The following is a 22,672-nucleotide window of genomic DNA, read 5'->3' on the forward strand; positions in this document are numbered from 1 at the left end:
AAATTGCCATCTTTTGGGGCGCCAAAACCAAGGTCCCAAAAAATTTGCTTAAGGGGGCGCCAAAATCCTTTTTTTGCACACAGGCGCCAGTAGCCCTTCCGGGGGCCCTGCCAACAGAATAGCAATTTATAATCCGCGAATTAAAAGAAACAAGTAGCACAATATAATATTCATAAGAGTACCTATACCATCAAGAGTATAAAATATTTCATACAACAACCAGCCACGGCCTTGGGGCGGCAGCGTCCATATTAAAGCCCCTACAGATTTCGTACATAGGGAGGCGGAAATAAAGTGCTGCTCATAAAAAAATTCTAATTAATAATTATAATTCGGCACTGACATAAACTCAACCTTTGACATGAAATACATGGCTTGATTAGGCTGATCTAGCAGAAATTAATAATTATATTCTGTAAGTAAAATATTTGAGGAAAATTCTAGATATTGGTCGCAGTTTAGTTACTAAGTGGATCCCATCTCTCTCTGCCAGTCCTGATGCCGCTTGGACAGGTTCCTGGAGACAGGTTTGGTCTTCTCTATCGCTTCTAGCACGTCCGATAACGATATCTTCTCGATTTTGTTCTGATCTGAAATTATTCATTTCTAAATTGAAAAGAGTAATACGTTGAACTAAAGTATTAAGTATGTAGTTTCGTGCTTTGTCTCATATTTATTGATTTTACCATTTAACATGACATAAATAACTAAACTTTTTCAAATTGTGTATTTTTAAGTTTGTTAAAATATTTTAAAGGTGCTCAAAGTAATACGTTGGCGTAATTAGTAGGTACAAACCGCCAATAGATGTCGCTCTCATGCATCAAAAGTACCTAAACTTGTTTTGTTATTTTTGTAATTTGTGCCGATAGAAAATAACTATTAATTTTTTATTAAAGTTGGAATTGTAGAAAAATAAAACGAGTGTGCTTTAGACCATACAACTGAAGTAACACTTCATGAGCTCCATCCACAACCACACCACGTGGTCGGGCGAAAATTTCGTAATTCGTATTGTAAATGCTGGACTATTCACACGTACCACATTTTGCAGTCGTTGTCGACTTGTGTGATACCGACCACATCGCAACCACAATGTTGCGTCGATGCGACGACAGTGCACAGTGCACACACACACCCTTCCTTCCCTCCGTTTCATTGACTTTTGTACGTAACCACATCGCAATTACTACTGGCGACAACGCAACCACGTCGACATTTTGTCGGTACCACAACGCAACTACAAAAAGCTGCAGCGACACCATTCACACGTAACCACCGCTTGACGGCATTTTGTCGTTGCGACGTGTGGATTGGCCCTAACAGTTCTCGAAATTAAACTTACTATTCCCTCCCTTAAGGACCTTCCTCACGCCCGTCATTAAGGCCTCTTTACACGCCAGCTTGACGTCACTCCCCGAGTAGCCCTCAGTCTTTCGCGCCAACTCCTCATAGTCCACCGCAGGTGTTATCTGTATGTCCACACCTCCTAGATACTTCTTGAAGAGTTCCACTCTAGCGCTGAAATCTGGGAGGGGAATGAAGATCCTCTTCTCTAGTCTTCTAAGTATCGCTGGGTCTATTTCCCTGAAAATAATTGAATTTCAAATGATTGACATTAAGCGCATTGAATTTGAAAGCACGAATCGCGTTTTCGTTCTCAACTGAAGCATTTTTATCACGTCGGTCTGCCAAATAGTCATAGTTCAGCTCATAGGCCTTCCAATAAAGAACAGTTTACATTTCACCTCATGAGTAAAATTCTGGTTAGAGCCGAATGAGTAAGACTAACTTAACCTATGGGATCAAGAGTTCTCTATCTACTAACTTAGACTATAAAACCAGGAACGTTAGTGTACAGCAATGGCAAAAAAGGTAATCGTTAATCGGTCTTATTCACAAGAAATCCCCCCTAAAAGCTAGCTACACCCCTCCCACAAGTATAAGAGCATCACCAGGGCATGTTGGTGGTCATCATCAACAGCACGCTGCCCTCCCGTGTCTTCACGCCGTCCAGCTCGGCCAGCAGCTGCGAGGTCAGCCGGCGCGACGCCTCGTGCTCGTGCTGCCGACTGCACGTCAGCGCCTCCGCCTCGTCCATGAATATCACCGAGGGGGAGAAGTAAGACGCCATCTCGAATAGCACCTGGAAAAAAAGAGAAAGGATATTGGAAAAAAAGAGAGGATATCCCTCTCTTTTTACGATACGTTATACGGATATCCCTCTCTTTTTAAGATACGTCGCGAAGTTGCTTAAAGATGCGCATCATCCTCTATGTTATCTAAAAGCATGTTGTAAAAAAACCCTAGTGGGAGTCCACGCTATTATTATCTTATTTAGGTAAGTCATACAAACGGCATTTGTCGACGGCACGTCTGTAAAGCTTAGGCCAAACCCATGCCAAACCTACGCGACCAGGCGACTGCGAAGCGGAGCGTCAAGTTGTCAAATGTGTTTTTTGTATACAAAACACACATTTGACAACTTGACGCTCCGCTTCGCAGTCGCCTGGTCGCGTAGGTTTGGCCTAAGCTTTAGTGCTCTAATTTGGGGCTACTTTATGAATATTTTTGCACATTGCTTAGAACTCCTCCCTCCAGGGTCTACGGAGACTCGTAAAAAGGTTGAGCCGGAGTTAAACTCATACTTCACTACACCCTTTCGACTAGGATTTGAAAACTTACCGTCACCAAAAAACGGTGAACGCTTAACGCGATGAGTGTTAACTGTCTGGCGGTGAACTTTTCTAATCCGAGTCGAAATACGTATTGTGAATCTGTCCCTGAAGATTATTTTATTCTATTAATCGCTCAAAATCTAGCTTCTTCCTCACCTTAACAATCTTCTCAGACTCCCCTCGCCACTTATTGACCAGCGTGCTGCAGGTGATGTTGAAGAACACGCAGCCGCTCTCGCCAGCCACTGCCCGAGCTAACAGGGTCTTGCCAGACCCAGGGGGACCGTGCAGCAGCACCCCGCGCCAGGGTTCCAGAAGACCAGTGAAGAGGTCTGGATATCTGAGTATGGGCGAATGAGGTTGAGCTTACGATGCCTTATCAATGTTAGGTACATTGATGAGGCATTGTACGTTACACCTTTGTAAGTAGGTACCTACATTGGTCAAATACCTAAGTATATGAGAATTAGATGTTAATTTAGGAATCTGAGTGGATCGCACATAAAACGATGCTAAAATATGAATGTTGCATAAGGGTGGGTTGCACCAACTTACTTTAACTATAACTGTAACTATAACTTTAACTTTGGCTACAATGCAAAATGTCAAATCTTTGGTTAAAAAGTAAAAAATGGACGCCATATTTAACCATAACCATAGAGCTCGACAAGGCTTTAAATGCACGTGGCGAAGAAAGGAACTAACGCTGTCATATAACGCTAACGCCTCTACTGAATACTCTCGAAAAATTACACTTATGTTGTTGTGTACCAAAATAATAGAATCAGAAAATTCAGTTTCATTATCATTCAATGTCAGCAGAATTTTGTTGAGGCGGAACACATACTTTATGGAAGACAATAATATTTCATGGGTAATTTTCTCACACTCGATTATTCGCAGCAACAAGTCGTTCTCATGTCGGATTTTATTGGCCTTATCTGTTAAAGGGCTCTTGGAGTCGAGACTAAATCGCTCATCGCATGCCATAATAAGATGTTGCTATTGATAGATAATTAAATATGCCATGATAAAAATATATGTTTTACAGAAAATGCTATAAGTAAGTATGTTCTAGATTGTTTCTTATGACAGTGTTCAAAGAATAACTTGCTTTGGATAGATTAAAAATAATTACTTGACAGGATACACGACGGACTCCATCAGGATACTCTTAGCGTCATCCAGGCCCTTCACATCGTCCCACTCCACACCAGAATTTCTGATGATGCACTGGTACAGCATCTCTGCTATCGCCTTCTTCTCCGGAGACGCGTTTGCCAGGAAACCAGCGATGGGCTTCCTCTCAATAGTGGGTATAGTTTCGGTAGCTGCTATTGTGTTTTCCTGGAAACAGTGTAGACTAAAAGAAGCTTGGAGTCTTACTTTTTCAATAACCGTCATTAATTTCTTGATTCTATCTTTATTATCTATCTTACTAATATATATTGCATCTATCTTACTAATACCAGTATTATAAACGTAAATAACTGTCATTACGAATAAATGTTTGATAGGTTAAACACAAACGACCGAAGTCTAAACAATATTTTTATTTGTAAAACCAATTCAAGATGTAGATTAACGCGCAATATAGCATATTCGGAGCGTGCGAAGTGGGTGGAGGGGGTAAAGAAAGCGATTGCCACGCTTGCCGCGGCAAAAATATGCAACCAAAGGGGCTCAGTTAATAGTCAATCAAACATGTCAATCTTGTTTTGAAATTTTTAGAAATTGGTTTTAATTATTTTTGTATCGTAGACTGCAAAAATAACAGCAGAAATAGGTAGTCAGTATACAAATTTAATGTTTTTCCTAAATCCACTAGGAAATTAGATCAGATATTAACGGATAGCTGCTGTAAAAATGAAAAAGTATGTGACTCGATATAACCTAAAATTGCATTATCAGTCAAGTCAATTTTATTTGAGTTGCATTTTATAAAGATATTAATTGAGATTATTTTAGTGTTGATGAATGATGGATCACCATGGTCTCTCTCTCTGGACAAAACTTGCAGTGATAGTTTCATAGAATATTTCATTTAAATCCAAAGTACCTATCAGGTGGAAGAAATAGTGACTCACAAATGACGATAAACCAGATACTACTTCTGGTTTAACTGATCTTTTAGAAGCTGGAGATAGTGTATTGAATGAAAAAGGTTTTTCAAGTTAGCAAGTTTTAGATGAAAGGAGTAAAAAAGTTAAAATTATTATGCCCCCATTTTGAGCAAAATAAAACGAGTACTCTCAAGAGGAAACCGAAAGGACTTATGATATTGCTCGAGTAAGAATCCATAGTGAAAGCAATGATATTCTATGTATTGTGCATGAATAACACTATCCCAAAATATTAAGAAAAACTACTTTACATGCACAATTACCGAATTAGGAGAAAAGAAATAAACTAAGGACAAAATACAGAAACAGAACTTCATACGCATAACGTAATACGCCTTACGAAAATGATATATTTTCTTCTTTGAGAAAAAATAAAAAATGCCCAAAATGAAGCGTAAAGCAAAACGTCTAACGCAAGACCATGACCATAGCGACCAGTCAATAGATGGCATAATGGGAAACACCATCAACCAGACTACCGACGTATGCAGCACTTCATGTAGCAGCCCCAAGTGCACTAATCCGAGGGAGGTGACACTAGCGGATATAAAAATACTACTAGATACTAAACTTGAAAAATTCAAATCATCCCTAATGGAAGACATTAAAAATATAATACGGGTGGAATTTAATAACGCAATAGAACAACACCAAGCTCAAGTCATAAATAGAAGCAATATCCCTGAAAAAAATGTCGAAACGGCATTTGCAAACGGAAATGAACAAAAAGAAAATAATGAAAATCTCACCATAATTACTACTCTCAAGCAAAGAATAGACAAAATAGAAAAACAATTAGAAGATTTAAAAAACAGCACAAAAATAGTGCTCTATGGTCTAAAAGAAGAAACCCATGAAACTGAGCATGAGATCATAAATCATGTATCTAGAGCGTTTCATGAAATAATGAATATTAATATTGACCCCTACATCGAAAATGTTAAGCGAATCGGCAAGCATGGAGATAGAAGACCAATAAATATCGAATTAATGAACAAAAGACTGGCGAAACATATAATTGAATGCTCGCAAATATTCCAAAATACAGGTCTAGCTGTCAGCCCTTTCATGAATAAAATAAAACTCGAGCGTCGAAACAAACTTCGTGAATGCCTACGTTCCGCAAGACAAAACGGAGATCACGCTGTGATAAAAAACAATGTGCTTTACATAAATGGAGTAGAACAAAAAATGAATGCAGAGAATGCTAAACCTAAAAGAGAAACTACTAACGAATTACTATCCACGACCATAGACGAAACTCTACAAAGTCAAGCGTATTCTCAAGCAGATCTAACAAACCAAATAGAAAATCCAACAATAAACCGGACATTTCGATACTGACTTAAATATCATCTTTCAAAATATCCAAAGTTTAGGAAATAAGCTAGATTTAATTGAACATTTTTTATTAGATTCTAAGGTAGATGTATTGTTATTGTCAGAGATATGGAAAAATAAAAAATTTTGTGACTCAGTAATTATACCAGGATATAAAATAGTCTCGACTTTCTGTCGAGAAAGCCGAGAAGGTGGAGGAGTTTGTATAATTATAAAAGATGATATAGAATACATTGAAAGGAAAGATATAAACGATAATTCTGAAGAATTTATAATAGAATTTAGTGCAATAGAAATTCCAAAGATAAACTGCATTCTAATAGGATTATATAGAGCTGATAGACATATCAATATATTTTATGAACAGATAACTAATATCTTGAACAAATTAAATACAAAAAATATGAATAAACATATAATTATTGGCGGAGACTTTAATATAAATGTACTAAAAAGTAATAAACAAACAGAAGAACTCATAAATACAATGCGCTCATTTAATTTTGAACAATTAATAAAGGAACCAACAAGAGTAACTAGTAATAGTTCCACGTGTATAGATCTCTTATTCACGAACTATAAACCTGTACTAAAAAAATCTTCCGTCGAAGATTACGGATTATCTGACCATAAAGCCTTAAACATAACAATTGATAGCAATAAAATACATTCGAAAAACAATAGGCCATGGTTCATAAAGAAAAGAATTTTCACAGTAAATAAAATGAAATCATTTAACAACGCACTTAAAGAAATAGAATGGCAAAACATAATTGATGAGAAATCTGATCTAAATTTAAATTATAATAACTTTAGCTCTACTTTAAATAACATTCTAAACGAACATATACCGATAGAAAAAATTAAATTCAATGATAAATCTAAAAAATCGTGGCTCACTACAGGTTTAAAAAAATCATGTAAACATAAAAGAATGCTACGAATTATATTAAACCAAACAAAAAATGATATCATCGACAAGTTCTACAAAAAATACTGCAAAACCCTAAAACGCAGTATAAAAGTATCTAAAAAATTAACCTACAAAAAACAAATGGACAAATCAGATAATAAAACAAAAACTATGTGGCGCATTATAAATCAGAAATCGGGCAGAACAAAAACCAATACACGTCAAAACATCACACTAAAACTAAACAATAAAACTATAAAATGCCCTTTAGAAATAGCTAACTCTTTTAATAACTATTTCGCAACAGTTGGCATAGATCAAAACAGCAATAACTCCGCAAAAGGTCGACCTGTCGTTAACCCACCACTGTGCTCAATGTACTTAAATCCCGTGGACCGTAAGGAAATTATTAACCTCATCAGATCTATTAAAAACAAACATAGCTGTGGTATCGACGATATCCCACCAATCCTACTAAAACATTGCGCCGTAAACCTCTCTTTACCCCTAACATACCTCGTAAACCAAAGTTTCATAGAGGCCAAATTTCCGGATGCTTTAAAAATTTCCCTAATTAACCCAATTCACAAAAAAGGAGATACCCAAACCCCTAGCAACTACAGACCCATAGCTCTACTACCAACATTCTCCAAAATATTTGAAAAGGCCATGTGTAACAGACTGTACAACTTCCTCGAAAAAAATAAAATCCTAGACGACAGTCAGAACGGTTTTAGACGAACGAGATCTACGACGTTGGCTGTCTATAAATATATCCAAACCGCACTTAAATACATAAACGATCAAAAAAATGTTTTAGGTGTTCTACTAGACATGACCAAGGCTTATGACAAAGTACTGTATGACATACTCCTTAGAAAACTCTCAGGCTCAGGTATACGAGGACCAGCATACTCGTGGTTTAAATCATTCCTAAAAAATAGAAAACAGATTGTACAAATGGAACACTACGACCATAATACCCGAGAAATAACCAAAATAAGATCGGAGGAACTGGAGATGACGTGCTCCATTCCCCAGGGAAGTGTAATAGGATGCGTACTGTTTTTAATCTACATTAATGATCTACCGAAAATCTTAAATAATCAAATAGCTCTACCAGTATTGTTTGCAGACGACATATCTATTTTAATAAATAACATGAACTCTAACGATAATATATTGCAAAAAATATTAAAAGATGTTACGGATTGGCTTCAGGATCACAATTTAGAAATTAACTTCAAAAAAACAAAAACAATTCAATTTCGATCGTATAAAAAACCTGCTATTAATATAAATACTTCATATGAAAACGTAACTTTAGAAACCGTAGACACATTCAACCTACTCGGGATTCACATTGACACACATTTAAACTGGAAAACTCATATCGAAAATATCAAATTAAAATTATCCAAATTCACCTATGCACTTTTCCATCTAAAATGTAGCACTGACCTTCAAACCTCAATTTCAGCATACTATGCTTATGCGTACTCGTGGCTACGTTACGGAGTCATACTGTGGGGAAATAGTGTTAACGCCAATGAACTTTTTATTCTTCAAAAAAAATGCATAAGAATAATAGCTCAAATAAAAAATAGAGAAAGCTGTAGACCATATTTCATTAAATATAATTTACTTACTCTCCCATCAATTTACATACAAGATATTAGTTTATTTGTTTTTAAGAATTTCGATTATTTCACTAAAGTAAAGGATACACACAATATCAACACCAGACATAAGAATAGATTACACCTCCCATACTCCAGAATAAAAATGTTAAATGAAAGCCCATATTACATGGCAGTTAAAATATATAACCGTTTACCAGAAGAAATAAAAAATGAAACTAAATTAATTTCATTTACGAGAAAATTAAAAACTTACCTCATTAAAAATTGTTTTTACTCCCTGGAAGATTTCTTCTCAAAAGATAAAAATTAATTAGTTGTTGAAAGATAACAAAGTTCATAAAATATATTACTACCCATATATTATATAGATAAACATACTAGTATAGTTATATAATAAGAAATATTGTTAATAAAATAAAATAAAATTAAGATACTCATAAGTTATAATTATAACATTTCGCATTGTTAACATATTGTAAAAATATATTATAAAGTATTTTGTTCACAATTTTTAAGCAAACGCCTGCACAAGGTACTAAGTCTTTACTTACAATGTTTGTATATTAATTACTTAGTTTGCAAATAAAATCTTTGAATCTTTGAATCTTTGAATCTAACTATTTTAGAAACTCATTGATTGAAAGTGTACCTAACTCAGAAACATGAAGAATGTTTGCAGTGTTTTAGTAAATTTATAGACTCCGATTTTCTTCAAGAGCATTAATGTAAAAAATAAATAAAAACAAGATTTTTAAAAACATTACATTTATTTTTTTTCAAGTATAAAGTATTGCTCGTATTTTTGTTACTGATTAAAGCAGCAGCTGGTTATAAACGCAGCTGCATTTTACTCCAGCAACAACCCGATGGCCGATCATTATTATCTATCTGTAAGAATGAATAAAAATGTTTAGACTTGCTTTATCCAAATGTTTAGTTACGTTTTTTGGTTGGTTGAGTACTTACGTTTGAACTTGTTTCATAGGGTGCTAAAGTCACCGATGTTCGGCAAATTATATTGGCTCGTATTAAATAACATTGCCATTAGTTCTTAGCTCTTCTACATCCCGTACATGTCCTGCTAACACCAATTTATTTCCTTTTAGCATAGATTGGGCCTTAAAACTTATTGGGTGTTTTACACACTCAAAACCAGTTTTTTATGATTATATTCATTTTCCACAAGTAGTTTTTAACTAAATATAACCCAAATTCTATATATATTTTATTTGCTTTAATATTTACAAAATAAACAAACTCTTGTTGTTTATTTTTTGACACATGCCCCTAAAACTTCTTATAAAATATATTGTCACTACTGACGTGCACGTTCCGAATAGTGTATGTCATCAGTCATGTAATAACTACTATCAGAGAAGTTGATTCATAGGCTTGTAATTTGGTCGTGTTATGTCAAACTCAGCCGACAGATTTTTACGTGGGAGAGCCATGCTTCAGCACGAATGGGCCGGCTCGACCGAAGAAATACCACGTTCTCACAGAAAACATGCGTGAAACAGCGCTTGCGCTGTGTTTCGCCGAGTGAGTGAGTTTACCGGAGGCCCAATCCCCTACCCTATTCCCTTCCCTACCCTCCCCTATTCCCTTCCCTACCCTCCCCTATTCCCTTCCCTACCCTCCCCTATTCCCTTCCCATCCCTACCCTCCCCTATTCCCTTCCCATCCCTACCCTCCCCTATTACCCTATTCCCTCTTAAAAGGCCGGCAACGCACCTGTAGCTCTTCTAATGCTGCGAGTGTCCATGGGCGACGGAAGTTGCTTTCCATCAGGTGACCCGTTTGCTCGTTTGCCCCCTTATCACATAAAAATAAAAGAAGAAAAAAAAAAGATAACAATTAAACATTGAATTGTCATGATCCGACCAAATAAGGTGGGTCTGTCAACTGCCTATGAATCAATTTCCTCGATGGAATCCATCCACCTACCAGTTACCACCACCACGTCCTCACCTCACCTGCAACAACCTCGTAACAGTGACCACCGGCACCTGCACCTCCTTAACCTCAGTTTCCACCACCCTGGCTTTACGCGTCTGCGGGCGGCGGCTTGGTGGTCTGCTGTTTGGCCGCTCCTCAACCTTGCGACAGAACTGAGGCGCCTTGTTGAACCGCATCAGGTAGTAGCTACAGTAATCCTGGAAAAAGGGATTTATATTTTCTATGGGTATAGGCCATGGCCATTATCGACGCCTCGATGTACGAACTCTGCCGCTATCATATTCTATTACAATTGTATTTATAATCATAGATATAAAAATATATAATCTAAACGGTTGCTTATTTTATGTGTCCGCGGTATAATTGGGGTCCTGGTGATCTGTAACACAGGCTACTGCCTAATTCAGACACCAGCTCCTCACTTTCTAATGTAATGCAGCATAATAATTTGTAAATTAGCCGTTAAGTTAGATTGTTGAGAGAAAATAAAGATTTATTATTATTATTATTATGTTTTAATTCTAAATCTCTCGGTTCTCACCGGCAAACTAGTATGTACGGGCCGAAGCCAAGTACATACCAGGTAAGTACTTAAAAATTAAATATTTAAATTGTTAGTATGAATGGACGAAGGTGTGTCAGGCGAAGGGTGATGTGCTGTATGATCAGGTTGTGATATTATGTGTGATGTATGAATGTGTGAATTTGGTTGTGTTTGTGGAGTATGTAATGTTGTTAGCTCATCATCTGTTTGTAAAAACTTTCTTACTATACGACAAGTGTTTAATATTACAGCTTTTTGCATTAAATAGACTAAATTATGGGGTAGTTGAAGGGTATCAAGAGACTTAAATAGCTGAATAGGGATTACACCTGTAGTAGATAATACTATTGGTACTATTGTTACCTTTTGCAGGTTCCAGAGGCGGGCTATTTCGTCTTTAAGTTCAATATATTTTGTGAATTTTTCAGCTATTGTACTTTGTAAGTTATGAGTGTTAGGTATGGCTATGTCGATAAGATATGCAGTTTTGTTTATTTTATCTACTACTGTAATATCTGGTCTGTTATAATGTATAGTTCTGTCAGTAAGTATAGTTCGGTCAAAATAGATTTTGGTGGCGGCATTATCTAGTATAGTTTGAGGCTTATATTTGTAATATGGTTCTAGGTCAGCAATAAAATTTCGTTGTTGGGCGAGGCTCTGATGCATTATACTTGCAACTTGGTCATGTCGGTGTTTATAGTCAGTCTGTACGATTGTTCTGCAAGCTCCTGTAATGTGTTGGATGGTTTCCGGGCAACTATGGCATTTTCTGCAACTGTCTGTCGTAAGTGTCTTAGTAATGTATCGTTGGTAGTTCCTTGTTTCTATTGTTTGGTCTTGTATTGCAATTATAAATCCTTCAGTCTCCGGGAAGAGATCTCCACGACTCAGCCACGTGTTCGATGCTTCCTTGTCCACATTGGTTTGGCAAAGGTCGTGCAGATGTCTACCATGGAGAGCTTTTTTAGCCCATTCGGAAAGTTTGATTTTATCATCAGTTATTTTATGTTTGTTGCTATGTAAATCCTGTAAATTGAGAGGTGTAAAATTATTATCATTTGTAACTATTGCTTTATGTATTGTAGAAAGTTCTGATCTAGTTAAGAAATACTGCTTTAAATTTAAGATCTGTCTGTTATGTAGGTTTACAATATCAATGATGCCTCTTCCACCATCTTTTCTTGGCAACGTCAGTCTCTGTATGCATGATCTTGGATGGTGTTTACGGTACTTGGTCATCGTTGTATTAATTTTTCTTTGTATTCCTATGAGTTTTGTTTTGTTCCAGTTAATTATGCCAAAAGAATAGGTCAATATTGGGATAGCAAATGTGTTTATGGCTTTTATCATATTTCTAGAGTATAACTTAGATTTCAGTATTGTGTTAAGCCGATGTTGAAAGTTTTGTTTTAATTTACATTTAGTATCTTTAGATAGAATTTGTTGAGACTGATGGTAACCTAAATATTTATATGTTTCTCCTTCGTCAAGAGGTTCTATTCGTTCCCCAGATTGTAGTGTGTATGAGTGTAGATATATTTTTCCCGCCCTAACAGAATTTATTTTAGTTTTATCCACCCCAAATTCCATTTTAATATCATTTGAAAACTGTTCAGTCAGTTCAGTCAGCTTGTACAGGTCAAATTCATTATCAGCATATATTTTTAAGTCATCCATATACAGTAAGTGGTTGATTATAGTCTCAGTATGTCTGTTTGTGTCATTATAATTAATGCGGTATCCTGCTTCTAAAGAATTTAATATATTGGAGAGTGGGTTCAACGCAAGACAAAACCATATCGGGCTAAGTGCATCTCCCTGAAAAATGCCTCTTTGAATTTTAATTGGTTGGGTCTCTATTGAAGTAGTTGGGGTTTTAAGTTTAAGTTTAGTATTCCACAGAGTCATCGTAGTTTTCAGCAAATGTATTATTTTTGGGTGTATTTTATAAATTTCCAGAACATGCAATAACCAAGAGTGAGGCACAGAGTCATATGCTTTTTTGTAATCAATATAAATAGAATATAGGTCAGATTTTGTTTTAGTAGCGTGTTTTAAAATAACTGAGTCTATAATTAATTGCTCTTTACAACCTTGGCTAAATTTTCTACATCCTTTTTGCTGTTCAGCTAGTATATTGTTATCATTTACATGTTTATATATTAATTCAGCCATACAAGAAGATAATATTTTATATATCGTTTGTAAACACGTTATTGGTCTATATTTAGCGGGGTTTGTAAGTTCGTTGCAGTCTTTGGGTATCATGAATGTTGTTCCAGATGTAATGTACGGGGGGATTGAATTAGGGTCTTCAATAAATTTATTTAGGTATTTGTATAGAATGCTATGAGTGTTTGTAAGTTTTTTATACCAGTAATTGTGAATATAATCTGATCCTGGTGACTTCCAATTGTGTAACTTACGTATTACCTGCTGAAATATGTTTAAAGGAATTTTTTCAAATGTCATTTCTAGTAGATCTTTATCGTACTTTTTTCTCTCGGCTTTTATCCACTCTGCTTCTAAATTATGATTTATAGGCTGCTCCCAAATTCCAGCCCAAAATCTTTGGAAATCACCAGCATCAGGTATCTCAGTATGTGTATTTTCAGTATGTGGTAGGTTAGTAGCGGCCGTCCTAATGTGTCTGTAGAATTCTTTTTCGTTGTGATTAAACTGGTTATTTTGTTGTTTTCTTTGTGTGCACGCATTATATCTCTTTAAACGACATGTCAATATTGAAAGCTTTTGTTTTAATGTGTCTAGAATCTGAGCGATTTGTGTGTTTGGTTCCTCATGTATAGAATGAATTTTGTATATTTCTTTAATTTTATTGACATGTGCAATCAGTTTTCTACTTCGACCTCCATTAATGTACTGCATTACTCTACCTATTTTTGCTCGTATATCTTGCACTCTTTTTTCTAGTCTTATTTGCCATTGTGGTTTCTTATTATTTTTGGCCGGATGTGACATATTGGTAATAGTAAATGATAACCTGGTCTTATTCATTTTGGCAGCTGTCCACGCTGCACAATATATAACTGTTTGAAAGTAATCAAAGTCTGTCTCTTCATTTATATGTTCTGGAATAATAAATTTATCTATGTAGTTGACTGTCTTAGCTAGATTTTTTGAAGTCTTCTGTTTCGGTATAAATATTCTGTTTGTAGGGTTTGTACCTTTAAAGTGTTCCAGTGCTAAATTAAATGTTTCATCAATGTCTGCATTTCTGTTAGGTAGATGTGTGTTGTCAGGATTAACTTGTTGGTTGTCTGGCTCTAAAATTTGTATTTGTGTATCATTCTCAAAACTAAAACTATTCTGAGCTACTTCTTGCGAACCTAATTTATCGTCAGTTATTGTAAGCTCTTCAGCTACTTCCTGCTTTATGGTGTTAAGTCTTTGGTCATTTATATACTTATTGTTAATAATTGCTCTTAATTGATCACTTATTCGTTGCTCGCTTAGATGTGCTAGAGAAGGAAAATTATTTATGAAGGCTTCGTGTAGTGGTTTTCTATATGAGGTCCTGTTTGTCTCTAAATGTGTGATCCGATAATAGTTTTTAATTATGCATTCGTTTAGTTCGTCTGTCCAATTTAATCTATTGTGCTTTAATGTGTCTGGTGCGTCTTTATGGATATTTAGTAGGGATTGTGAATTATGTAGAGTGTCTTTAATTTCTTCTTTGATCTGTAATAGTTCTTGCTTGGAAAGAAGGTTGCAATTTACAATAGCCCGTCTTTGGTCTCCTACACGTTGCTTGCTCGCGTCCATTTCGGGGTATTCACTTGTAAATAGAGTATGTAGCTGTGTGAGATATGCTCTTTTCTTAGTTTCTAAATCGGTGATTATGAAATAATGACGCATTATAAACGTATTCATCTCTTTCGTCCACGTTTTACGCGTGCGTCGTGAGCCTAGGGTGGGTGCAGTATGCTTGGCTGTAGTAACCTCCTGCACAACATCCCCGGCAGAGGTTGGTAATGATGAAGATGTTGATGAACTAGAGGATCTTAACTGGCGAATATCAAGGTAAGATGGAGGTGACGATGATGGAGATGAAAATAGTGATTTAGTTGATGAGGTCGGTGATAAAGGATGAACACTTGCTGCAGCAGCTCTAGACTGGGCAGCTTGTTGCGACTCGTTGCCCCCCCCAGAATACGAGGGGCAGCCCGAGCCCGAAGGCCCGGGGCGGGATTCTCCATTGCGTAGAGCTCCGGTACCCGCCTGGGGTATAATTCTATTTCGGAGACGCATTTCATAAATTCTAAAATATTAACACTATTGAAGAGATAACCAAAAAGGAAAGACAGTACGAGAAGAAACGAAGGCAGTGAAAGATAGACAAAACAAAACAAAAACGGTGCAAAACACAAGAATTGACAAATAAAAAGATGGTGGAAACGACAGTGAATAAAAGGAAAGAACCGACGATCAGCCACGTGAGCACCTCACCCCGAAGAAGGTGGGGTGGCGTACCCAAGTGTTGCCCGGGGACACCAACTAGGAGGCACCGGCTTCACCCCTTATTATTATTATTATTATCATAGGACGCTGCCGCCCATTTTGTTATTTCGATGATAGATCTACGCGAGAAAAAATTTTTGTCATGCTAGGGTCAATAGAGATGAAGAGACAAACCATCAAACATCGAGAAAACATGTAGAGTGAGATATTTCGTTGGCGTATGCTAGGCAGGCAGGGCTGCCTAGAAAAGGAGGGTATCGATTATAGCTTCGCAAAATAAGCGGTCATTAAAATAAGAACACAGGGTTAAACAAAATAAAGTGATAATACTTTAGGATGTGTATGTCATCCTCATGGCCTGAATCACTTTGATTAGTGCGAGTGCAGGTGATTAGTGCAGATGTTAAGTGATTGGGAGAAAGTAAATGACTTGCATTAATCAGTCGCAGTCCATAGTATTTTCCCCGTATCTCTAATCACCTGCACTTATCACTAATCAAAGTGAATACGGCCTTCATACAGAATTCACTATCAAGTAGCAGCGCTGGAGTCACTTTTGACTTCAATGTTTCTATGAAAAATGCCCCAAGGTCATGAATTTGCCACTACAAAAATTAAAAAAAGTAACTTCTGTATTTTGGAATTAAGTTGGAAATTAAAATCGCAACTACGAACATTTATCATTCCCTACATCCAAAAGTATAAATATAAACTATCAAACTAACAGTGAAATGTTCATACAGTAATTGACCTTGGCCCGAAGAAGTCGTCTCGATGGCGCTCCCCAAACTTCGCTGCAGCACACCATAATATAACTAAAACAGTAGTGTACCTCAACAACTTTAAATTTTAGAATTAAAGTTAATCAAAGCTTACCAGGAGACACTTGAAGACGGCCAGTCGTTTGGGATAAATCATTTTGGTTTTTTGCAAATGTTTTGGTTTCTATGGGGGTTTCGTTTCTACATGCATTTTTTTTCTTTACAGAAACCTGTTAATACCAGATCATTTGCCACGGACCGAAACGATTCATGGGTGGCGCACCCTTACGTCTGCTCGACATAAAATTGCATTGTTTCGCTATTTAAAGCTACGCTAATGTATATTGTATAGAGATACTCGGTTCGAGTAGTCTTGTAAGAATTGTTTACAAGTATATTTACTCTACTGTATATTTCTACTGTGCTGCATCTCATGAAGCGCGACAGGCGACACACATACCCGCTCAGTGCATAAGGGTCAATTCAGACCGCAACGCGACGAGGCGAGGCGAGGCGCGGCGCGGCATAAATTTGTATGGATTTGGCAGATTTCAATCGCGTTGCGTTGCGGTTTTTGCAGATTTTAATTGCGTGAGACGTCTTGCGAATCTGTCAAATCCATATAAATTTAGAAATAGTAAATGCATATTTCTAAATTTATATGGATTTGACAGATTCGCAAGACGTCTCATGCGATTGAAATCTGTCAAATCCATACAAATTTATGCCGCGCCGCGCCTCGCCTCGCCTCGTCGCGTTGCGGTATGAATTGACCCTTACACTGCTGACGTGACACCCACATTTGTCTTTTTCGCGCGGAAACGCCATTAAAATACAATGGCACTGTCTGAATTTAGGTGCCTCTAAGAGAAGTGTCTTCACATTGCAACGTAGCTAGGTGATTTCATATTAACGTTCCGCCCGGGCCGCGGTGCCTATACCAATTTTGGATGGCTCATTAAAAAAATCGCATTGCCACGTCCATTGAACTAATCTGACACCTTTCATCTGGAAAGCCAAGACCAAAACAGGTTGCGCGAGTGAGATAATAATGGTTTTTAGCCACTTCTTGCTAATTCCTTTTTAGCACGCTTTTATTAGCTTGTGCTGTATGTACGTAACGGAATCTTTGAGCACGATTTTTACCTATCTATAGTAGCCTAATTAATTGGACACTTTGTATACTTATGAAGAGCCAACGACAATGGAGTAATTTGATAAAATTAAAAAAAAAAAGTAAAAATAAATGGTGATTTTTTTTTAGTTTTTATTTCTATTAGTTATTTTTAATCGGGAGAATCGCTCAGTGTGAACCCCGTGCCGCCCGCGCCAGCTCGGCGTCTGGCACTGCTCCAGCTGCACCCGGCGACACCGCGTGCATTACCGCATCCATTGTTTACTTTCATACCTCAATGTCAGGGGAACATCATCTACTTTTGGTGTTGGGAAGAAAGCTGATAGTGGATCCATAGGTCGCTAGTTCAGATCCGGCTCGAAGGACAAAAAAGATCTGTAGAGTTTCTACAGATAGGGACGAAGGGATGATAGAACCAAACCCAACGATGCACTCGTCTGTACACTGATTTAGTGAATTATAAAATGTTACAATGTGAATGAAAACTGCTGATACAAAATGTTGCGTTCAGCACTTAACCATAATAATTACTGTAATTCGTACACCTCGATGTACCTATCGTCTATACACACTTTGTATTTATAACTATTTTCGATATCACGTCTACCATCTGTCTGTCTGTCTATTAATTAATCACGTGCCACTGTATCGATTATGATGAAATTTGGTAAAGTAATACTTTGAATCTCGGAAAATAAAGGAAAATTAATATCAAGGTAATATATGTACAGTTCACGCACAATAAACGACTTTATTTTTTGTTTCTCAGACATTCGGGTCGGTTCAGCGGTTTAGGCTAAAAGAGGTAACATATAGACACACTTTCACATTTATATAACGCATAATACCAACCAACCTTATTAACTTAAACAAAGTCTATAGTAAACTCTTCATAATAGACTCAATAAACAATACTTCCAGCAATCTTGCCAAATATCTGGGCAGATTTTTAATGTTCTTATTTAGGACACTTGGGGCAGATTTGGCAGCCTCTGGCAAGTATTATGGGCCAAGGTAAGCCATAAATTGTTGGGCCGTTAATGCATTATGCGGACCTTCTGTAAATTATGTTGGACCGAATTACCCACACGTTTATACCTACTTAACCTGGGAGCTCTTGAAATTTTAATATTAATTAACATAATATTATCTGCCTGTCTACTAAAAAAAATTATATTATGTATTTATAATCGTTTTTCTCCAGCAAAATAATACGGCATAAATGGGCCAGCTCGACCGGAGAAATACCAAGGGCTCACAGAAAACCGGCGTGAAACAGCGCTTGCGCTGTGTTTCGCCGAGTGAGTAGGTTTACCGGAGGCATGGGCGTACTGGGGGGGGGGGGGGCAGGAGGGAGGTCCAGCTTCCCCCCCCCCCCCCCGCCCCCCCCCCCCCCCCCCGCCTGGCCCAGAACCTGGGTAATTTGCCCCCCACCCCTGGCCCAGAACCTGGCTACGCCCATGACCGGAGGAACAATTCCCTACCCTCCCCTTCCCTATTCCCTTCCTTACCTCCCCTACCCTGTAGTCCTATTCCCTCTTAAAAGCCCGGCAACGCACCTGCAGCTCTTCCGATGTTGCGTGTGTCAATGAGAGACGGAAGTTGCTTTCCATCAGGTGACCCATTTGCTCATTTGCCCCTTATTTCATAAAAAAAAGGTGGTCCGGTGGGTTGATCGTGCCCGCGTAAGTCGGAACTATGCCTAAGCGGGGAGTGGAACACTATGGGGTTAGTGGGTAGATCCTCAGAGAGCACCACATACCCGATGGCCCGGCCCTCACACCTCAGATATCTGAGGAATGTCTGAGGATAGGTAGCCGTGGTGTAAGCTCACGCGATCCCGCGGCCCGCCCTGTGCGTCTAGCACGCCGCATGCGTACGACGAGATATCTCACTCTCGAGTGTAGTCAAAAACTAGTCTTCACATAATGTCGAAATCCTGACAAAATTCGATAAAAATGTGTTATATTGACGACAGATCTACACGAGAAAAAATGTAAGTCATGTTAGGGTCAATAGAGATGAAGGGACAAACCATCAAACATCGAAACATGTAGACAAAATTTTCTCGTTGGCGCATGCTAGGCGCACAGTACACATAATGGAGTACCGAATTTTAGTGGGTAGCGGCTGCGTCCACTACCATCTTCAGACGCAGCAGAGACCCACATACTTGCGGTCAGGACATTTTCTCGGCGAAAAAAAAAGTCTGAGGATAGGTTTAATATCCCACATACTAGTAGTCATAGTGATTGGCATTAATTATTAAATCTATCCTCTTATATGAAATGTTTTTAAAATCCGATCCGTAGTCTATGAGTGTACGTTTGTTGCTTCTCACATGAAATACCGAAAGGCTAGTAACTTTTATGGCAGAGCTTAAAACCAGTAGACTATTCAATGAAAAACAAGGTTAAAACTTACGGCTTAAAATATCCTGTTATTATACAATGGTCAAAACATATAAAGGTTTTAAGCCTTCAATGTAATAAATTGTAACAAATGAACGATTCTCGGATCATAAAGCTCATGAGCTACACCGCAGTTCAGTTCACTTCACATCAGTTCATTTCATTTCAACTCACCGTTCAGTTCATTCAGTTCAGTAGTCGTTGTGGGATGCAATAGAGTATGTTTTATTGAACCACTGTGTTTGATTGTGATTATATTTTTATTTGTTATTGTTTTTGATTGATAAGAGCCTAAAAATATTAGAAACAAAATATTTATCAGCTTACAGCTACCTACATGAAAAACTTTTAAGACTTGTAGATAATATTATCTAGTATGTTTGTAGTTCCATTTAAGTTTTTTTAACGATGTAACCAATAACTTTGTTATACCAATTATAACCAATAGTTTTTAACCCGAAAAAGTGTACGGTTCTTTCGCGATAAACGAATTCAGTGTCATCTAACTACTTTATATATTAATTAAACATTTCTTTCAAGTCACAATACCCATAAGAAGTTAAAAAGCTTGTTCCTAAAATAGAGACTTCCTGACCTTACTGTTGTGATCTTAAAAAGAGCATAATTTCTGTCACACGTTCTCTGGGGTTGCTACATTGAATTTTTCCTCAAATTTTAGGCTACGTTTACCACATACATACTTTTATGTAACATAGTAATGGAATATTTATCTATGAAGTAAGTATAACAAACATCGTAGAAGATTATGTTAGAATAATATAATATACATAGCAACTTAGGTATTCGTTATGTTTGTTAAGAGAACGTAATACGAAAACCGAAAACGTTTCTATTAGCGTTTCTGGTACAAATTGGTATTATTATTATTATGATTCCTGTGTGATAGCTAAAATAATTTTAGCGAAAAATCAAGTTTGGGACCCTAGATATATCCTAGGGTTAAAATTTTCAGTTAATTCCCATTTGAGCAAGCAACACCGTCACCGAGTGACACTCAATGTCCGCTACCCCCTCCCCGCCTCGTTCGCTGACCCATTTTATCCACACACATCCACATACATCCACACATCCACGCTCATCAACTGTGCAATCAGTCCTCTACTTTTTATTTTCGCCCGACTACAGCGAAGCCAAAAGGGGTAATTTTTTTGAAGAACGTGCCACTATTTCAGCCTACGTAGTTTCAAATTCGGTCTTTAACTAAGAATAATAACTATATAACTAAGAATGTAGTTTATTGTGTTAAACTTAAAATTTGAATCTAAATAAAAAATTGAACGTCTTCACAACTTCTCCTCTCATCTCATCATATCATCCCTTGTCCTCTTACATCAAACATGCTTGAAGAAACCCAAAGTATTTGGATGTCAACACACATACCTCAAGTTCCATCGAAGTACAAAGTTTGTCAAGTTTTAAGCCGCAAGGTACGACTTGTAAGAGAGAAAATACTTCGACAAGTATTTGGATCCGGATAAAAACTCATATTATATTTCTCTTTGAATATTATTTATTTTTAATAACAAAAATTATTATCCAATCAAATAAATATGTCGTTTCACTAGTAAATAATTTGAAAAGGTGTTAGTTGCCATGATCGCTACAAGGTAATTACATTCATCAGTCATACAGCACAGCGTAAGATAAGTAGCAAAAAAGTATATATGTACTTAATATATGCGTTCTTCTCGCGACCAGCATTACAATAGTTCATCCTGTCTCTTTCTCCCATTATTTAAAACCGTTGTCTGCCTGCCTACTTCTCTCACGACCAGTCTCTAGAACAAGCACTTGTCACATCACCCACCTGCAGCACAATATCCAGGTCGATGTTGTCGCACAGCTCGTACTCCCCCAGGCCGGCCTCGGTAGCCAGCATGTCGGCGGTCTGCAGCAGACCCTCCTGTCGCAGCCAGCCCAGCACCAGCTGCTGTAAGATGCGCTTGCGAGCGTGGAAGAGGGACTCCTTCTGGAAGATGAATGGTGTATAGATAATATGGATGGTGAGACAAAAAAAGATACCTAACCTAATATTTATGTATCTCCAATGAGACTCTCATGCCTGACACTCATTATATTTTATTTGATAATATTAATGATGTTGCGAGTTTCATACGCCCGGTTCTTCTCGGCGGGGTAGTTCCCGAACCGGTGGTAGGCAACGTAATTTCTTCGTTCTTTCTACGACTTTCAAAAAGTGTATCATGATGCCCATTTTGAAGAAAAATATATTTTATTTATAAGCACAACCATAGCACATCCTTTCTTTCTAGCGCAGTTGAGTTAAAACTTTGCAAAACTTATTTGCACTTACCGCTTCAAGCTTTCGCATTTGGCTCATAGGGCGGTTTATTCCAGCCATGTCTCACAATATAACTCCAGAATAAAACAAATAACCTTAATGTACTTCAATTTAATTTCACTATTTTAAGCTTTGTATTTGTGCACAGATGTTTTGTTGCGTATTGTCGCATTGACTAATGTCAGTTATTGACAACGCAAAATAAGGGTTGTTTCGTTGCTCAGCAACGCAAGGATTAAGGAGGTGCGACTTGAGTTTGGTAACTTTGTAGTTGTTGCGCCATCCAGAGTGGTTAATGTTAATTAATACTTTGTTAAATATTATGCCTACTCCTGCATAATAATAGAACATAAGTTTTA

General features: G+C 37.3%; 1 protein-coding gene across 1 annotated transcript; it reads right to left on the minus strand.

The window, feature by feature from the left end:
* Positions 1 to 426: 426 nt before the first annotated feature.
* LOC121734481 (katanin p60 ATPase-containing subunit A-like 2) lies at positions 427 to 22,373 on the minus strand. Its single transcript, XM_042125093.1, has 8 exons — positions 22,326 to 22,373; positions 21,819 to 21,980; positions 10,675 to 10,854; positions 3,817 to 4,025; positions 2,835 to 3,018; positions 1,956 to 2,146; positions 1,346 to 1,587; positions 427 to 590 (listed from the first exon to the last, which is right to left on the minus strand). Exons 1-8 carry the CDS (start codon positions 22,371 to 22,373, stop codon positions 466 to 468), a joined length of 1,341 nt encoding a protein of 446 aa, XP_041981027.1. The 3' UTR covers positions 427 to 465.
* Between the last annotated feature and the right edge of the window lie 299 nt (positions 22,374 to 22,672).

Source organism: Aricia agestis, chromosome 15 (assembly GCF_905147365.1).
Source record: "Aricia agestis chromosome 15, ilAriAges1.1, whole genome shotgun sequence".
NCBI lineage: Eukaryota > Metazoa > Arthropoda > Insecta > Lepidoptera > Lycaenidae > Aricia > Aricia agestis.

Bases quoted from the DNA above. Each gene is read 5' to 3' on its own strand.
- LOC121734481 (XM_042125093.1), bottom strand. From the start codon at position 22,373: ATGGCTGGAATAAACCGCCCTATGAGCCAAATGCGAAAGCTTGAAGCG. The intron at 21,981-22,325 runs GTAAGTGCAAAT...TTCATCTTCCAG, and splicing joins AAATGCGAAAGCTTGAAGCG to AAGGAGTCCCTCTTCCACGC. The intron at 10,855-21,818 runs GTGGGTGATGTG...CCCTTTTTCCAG, and splicing joins ACCTGGATATTGTGCTGCAG to GATTACTGTAGCTACTACCT.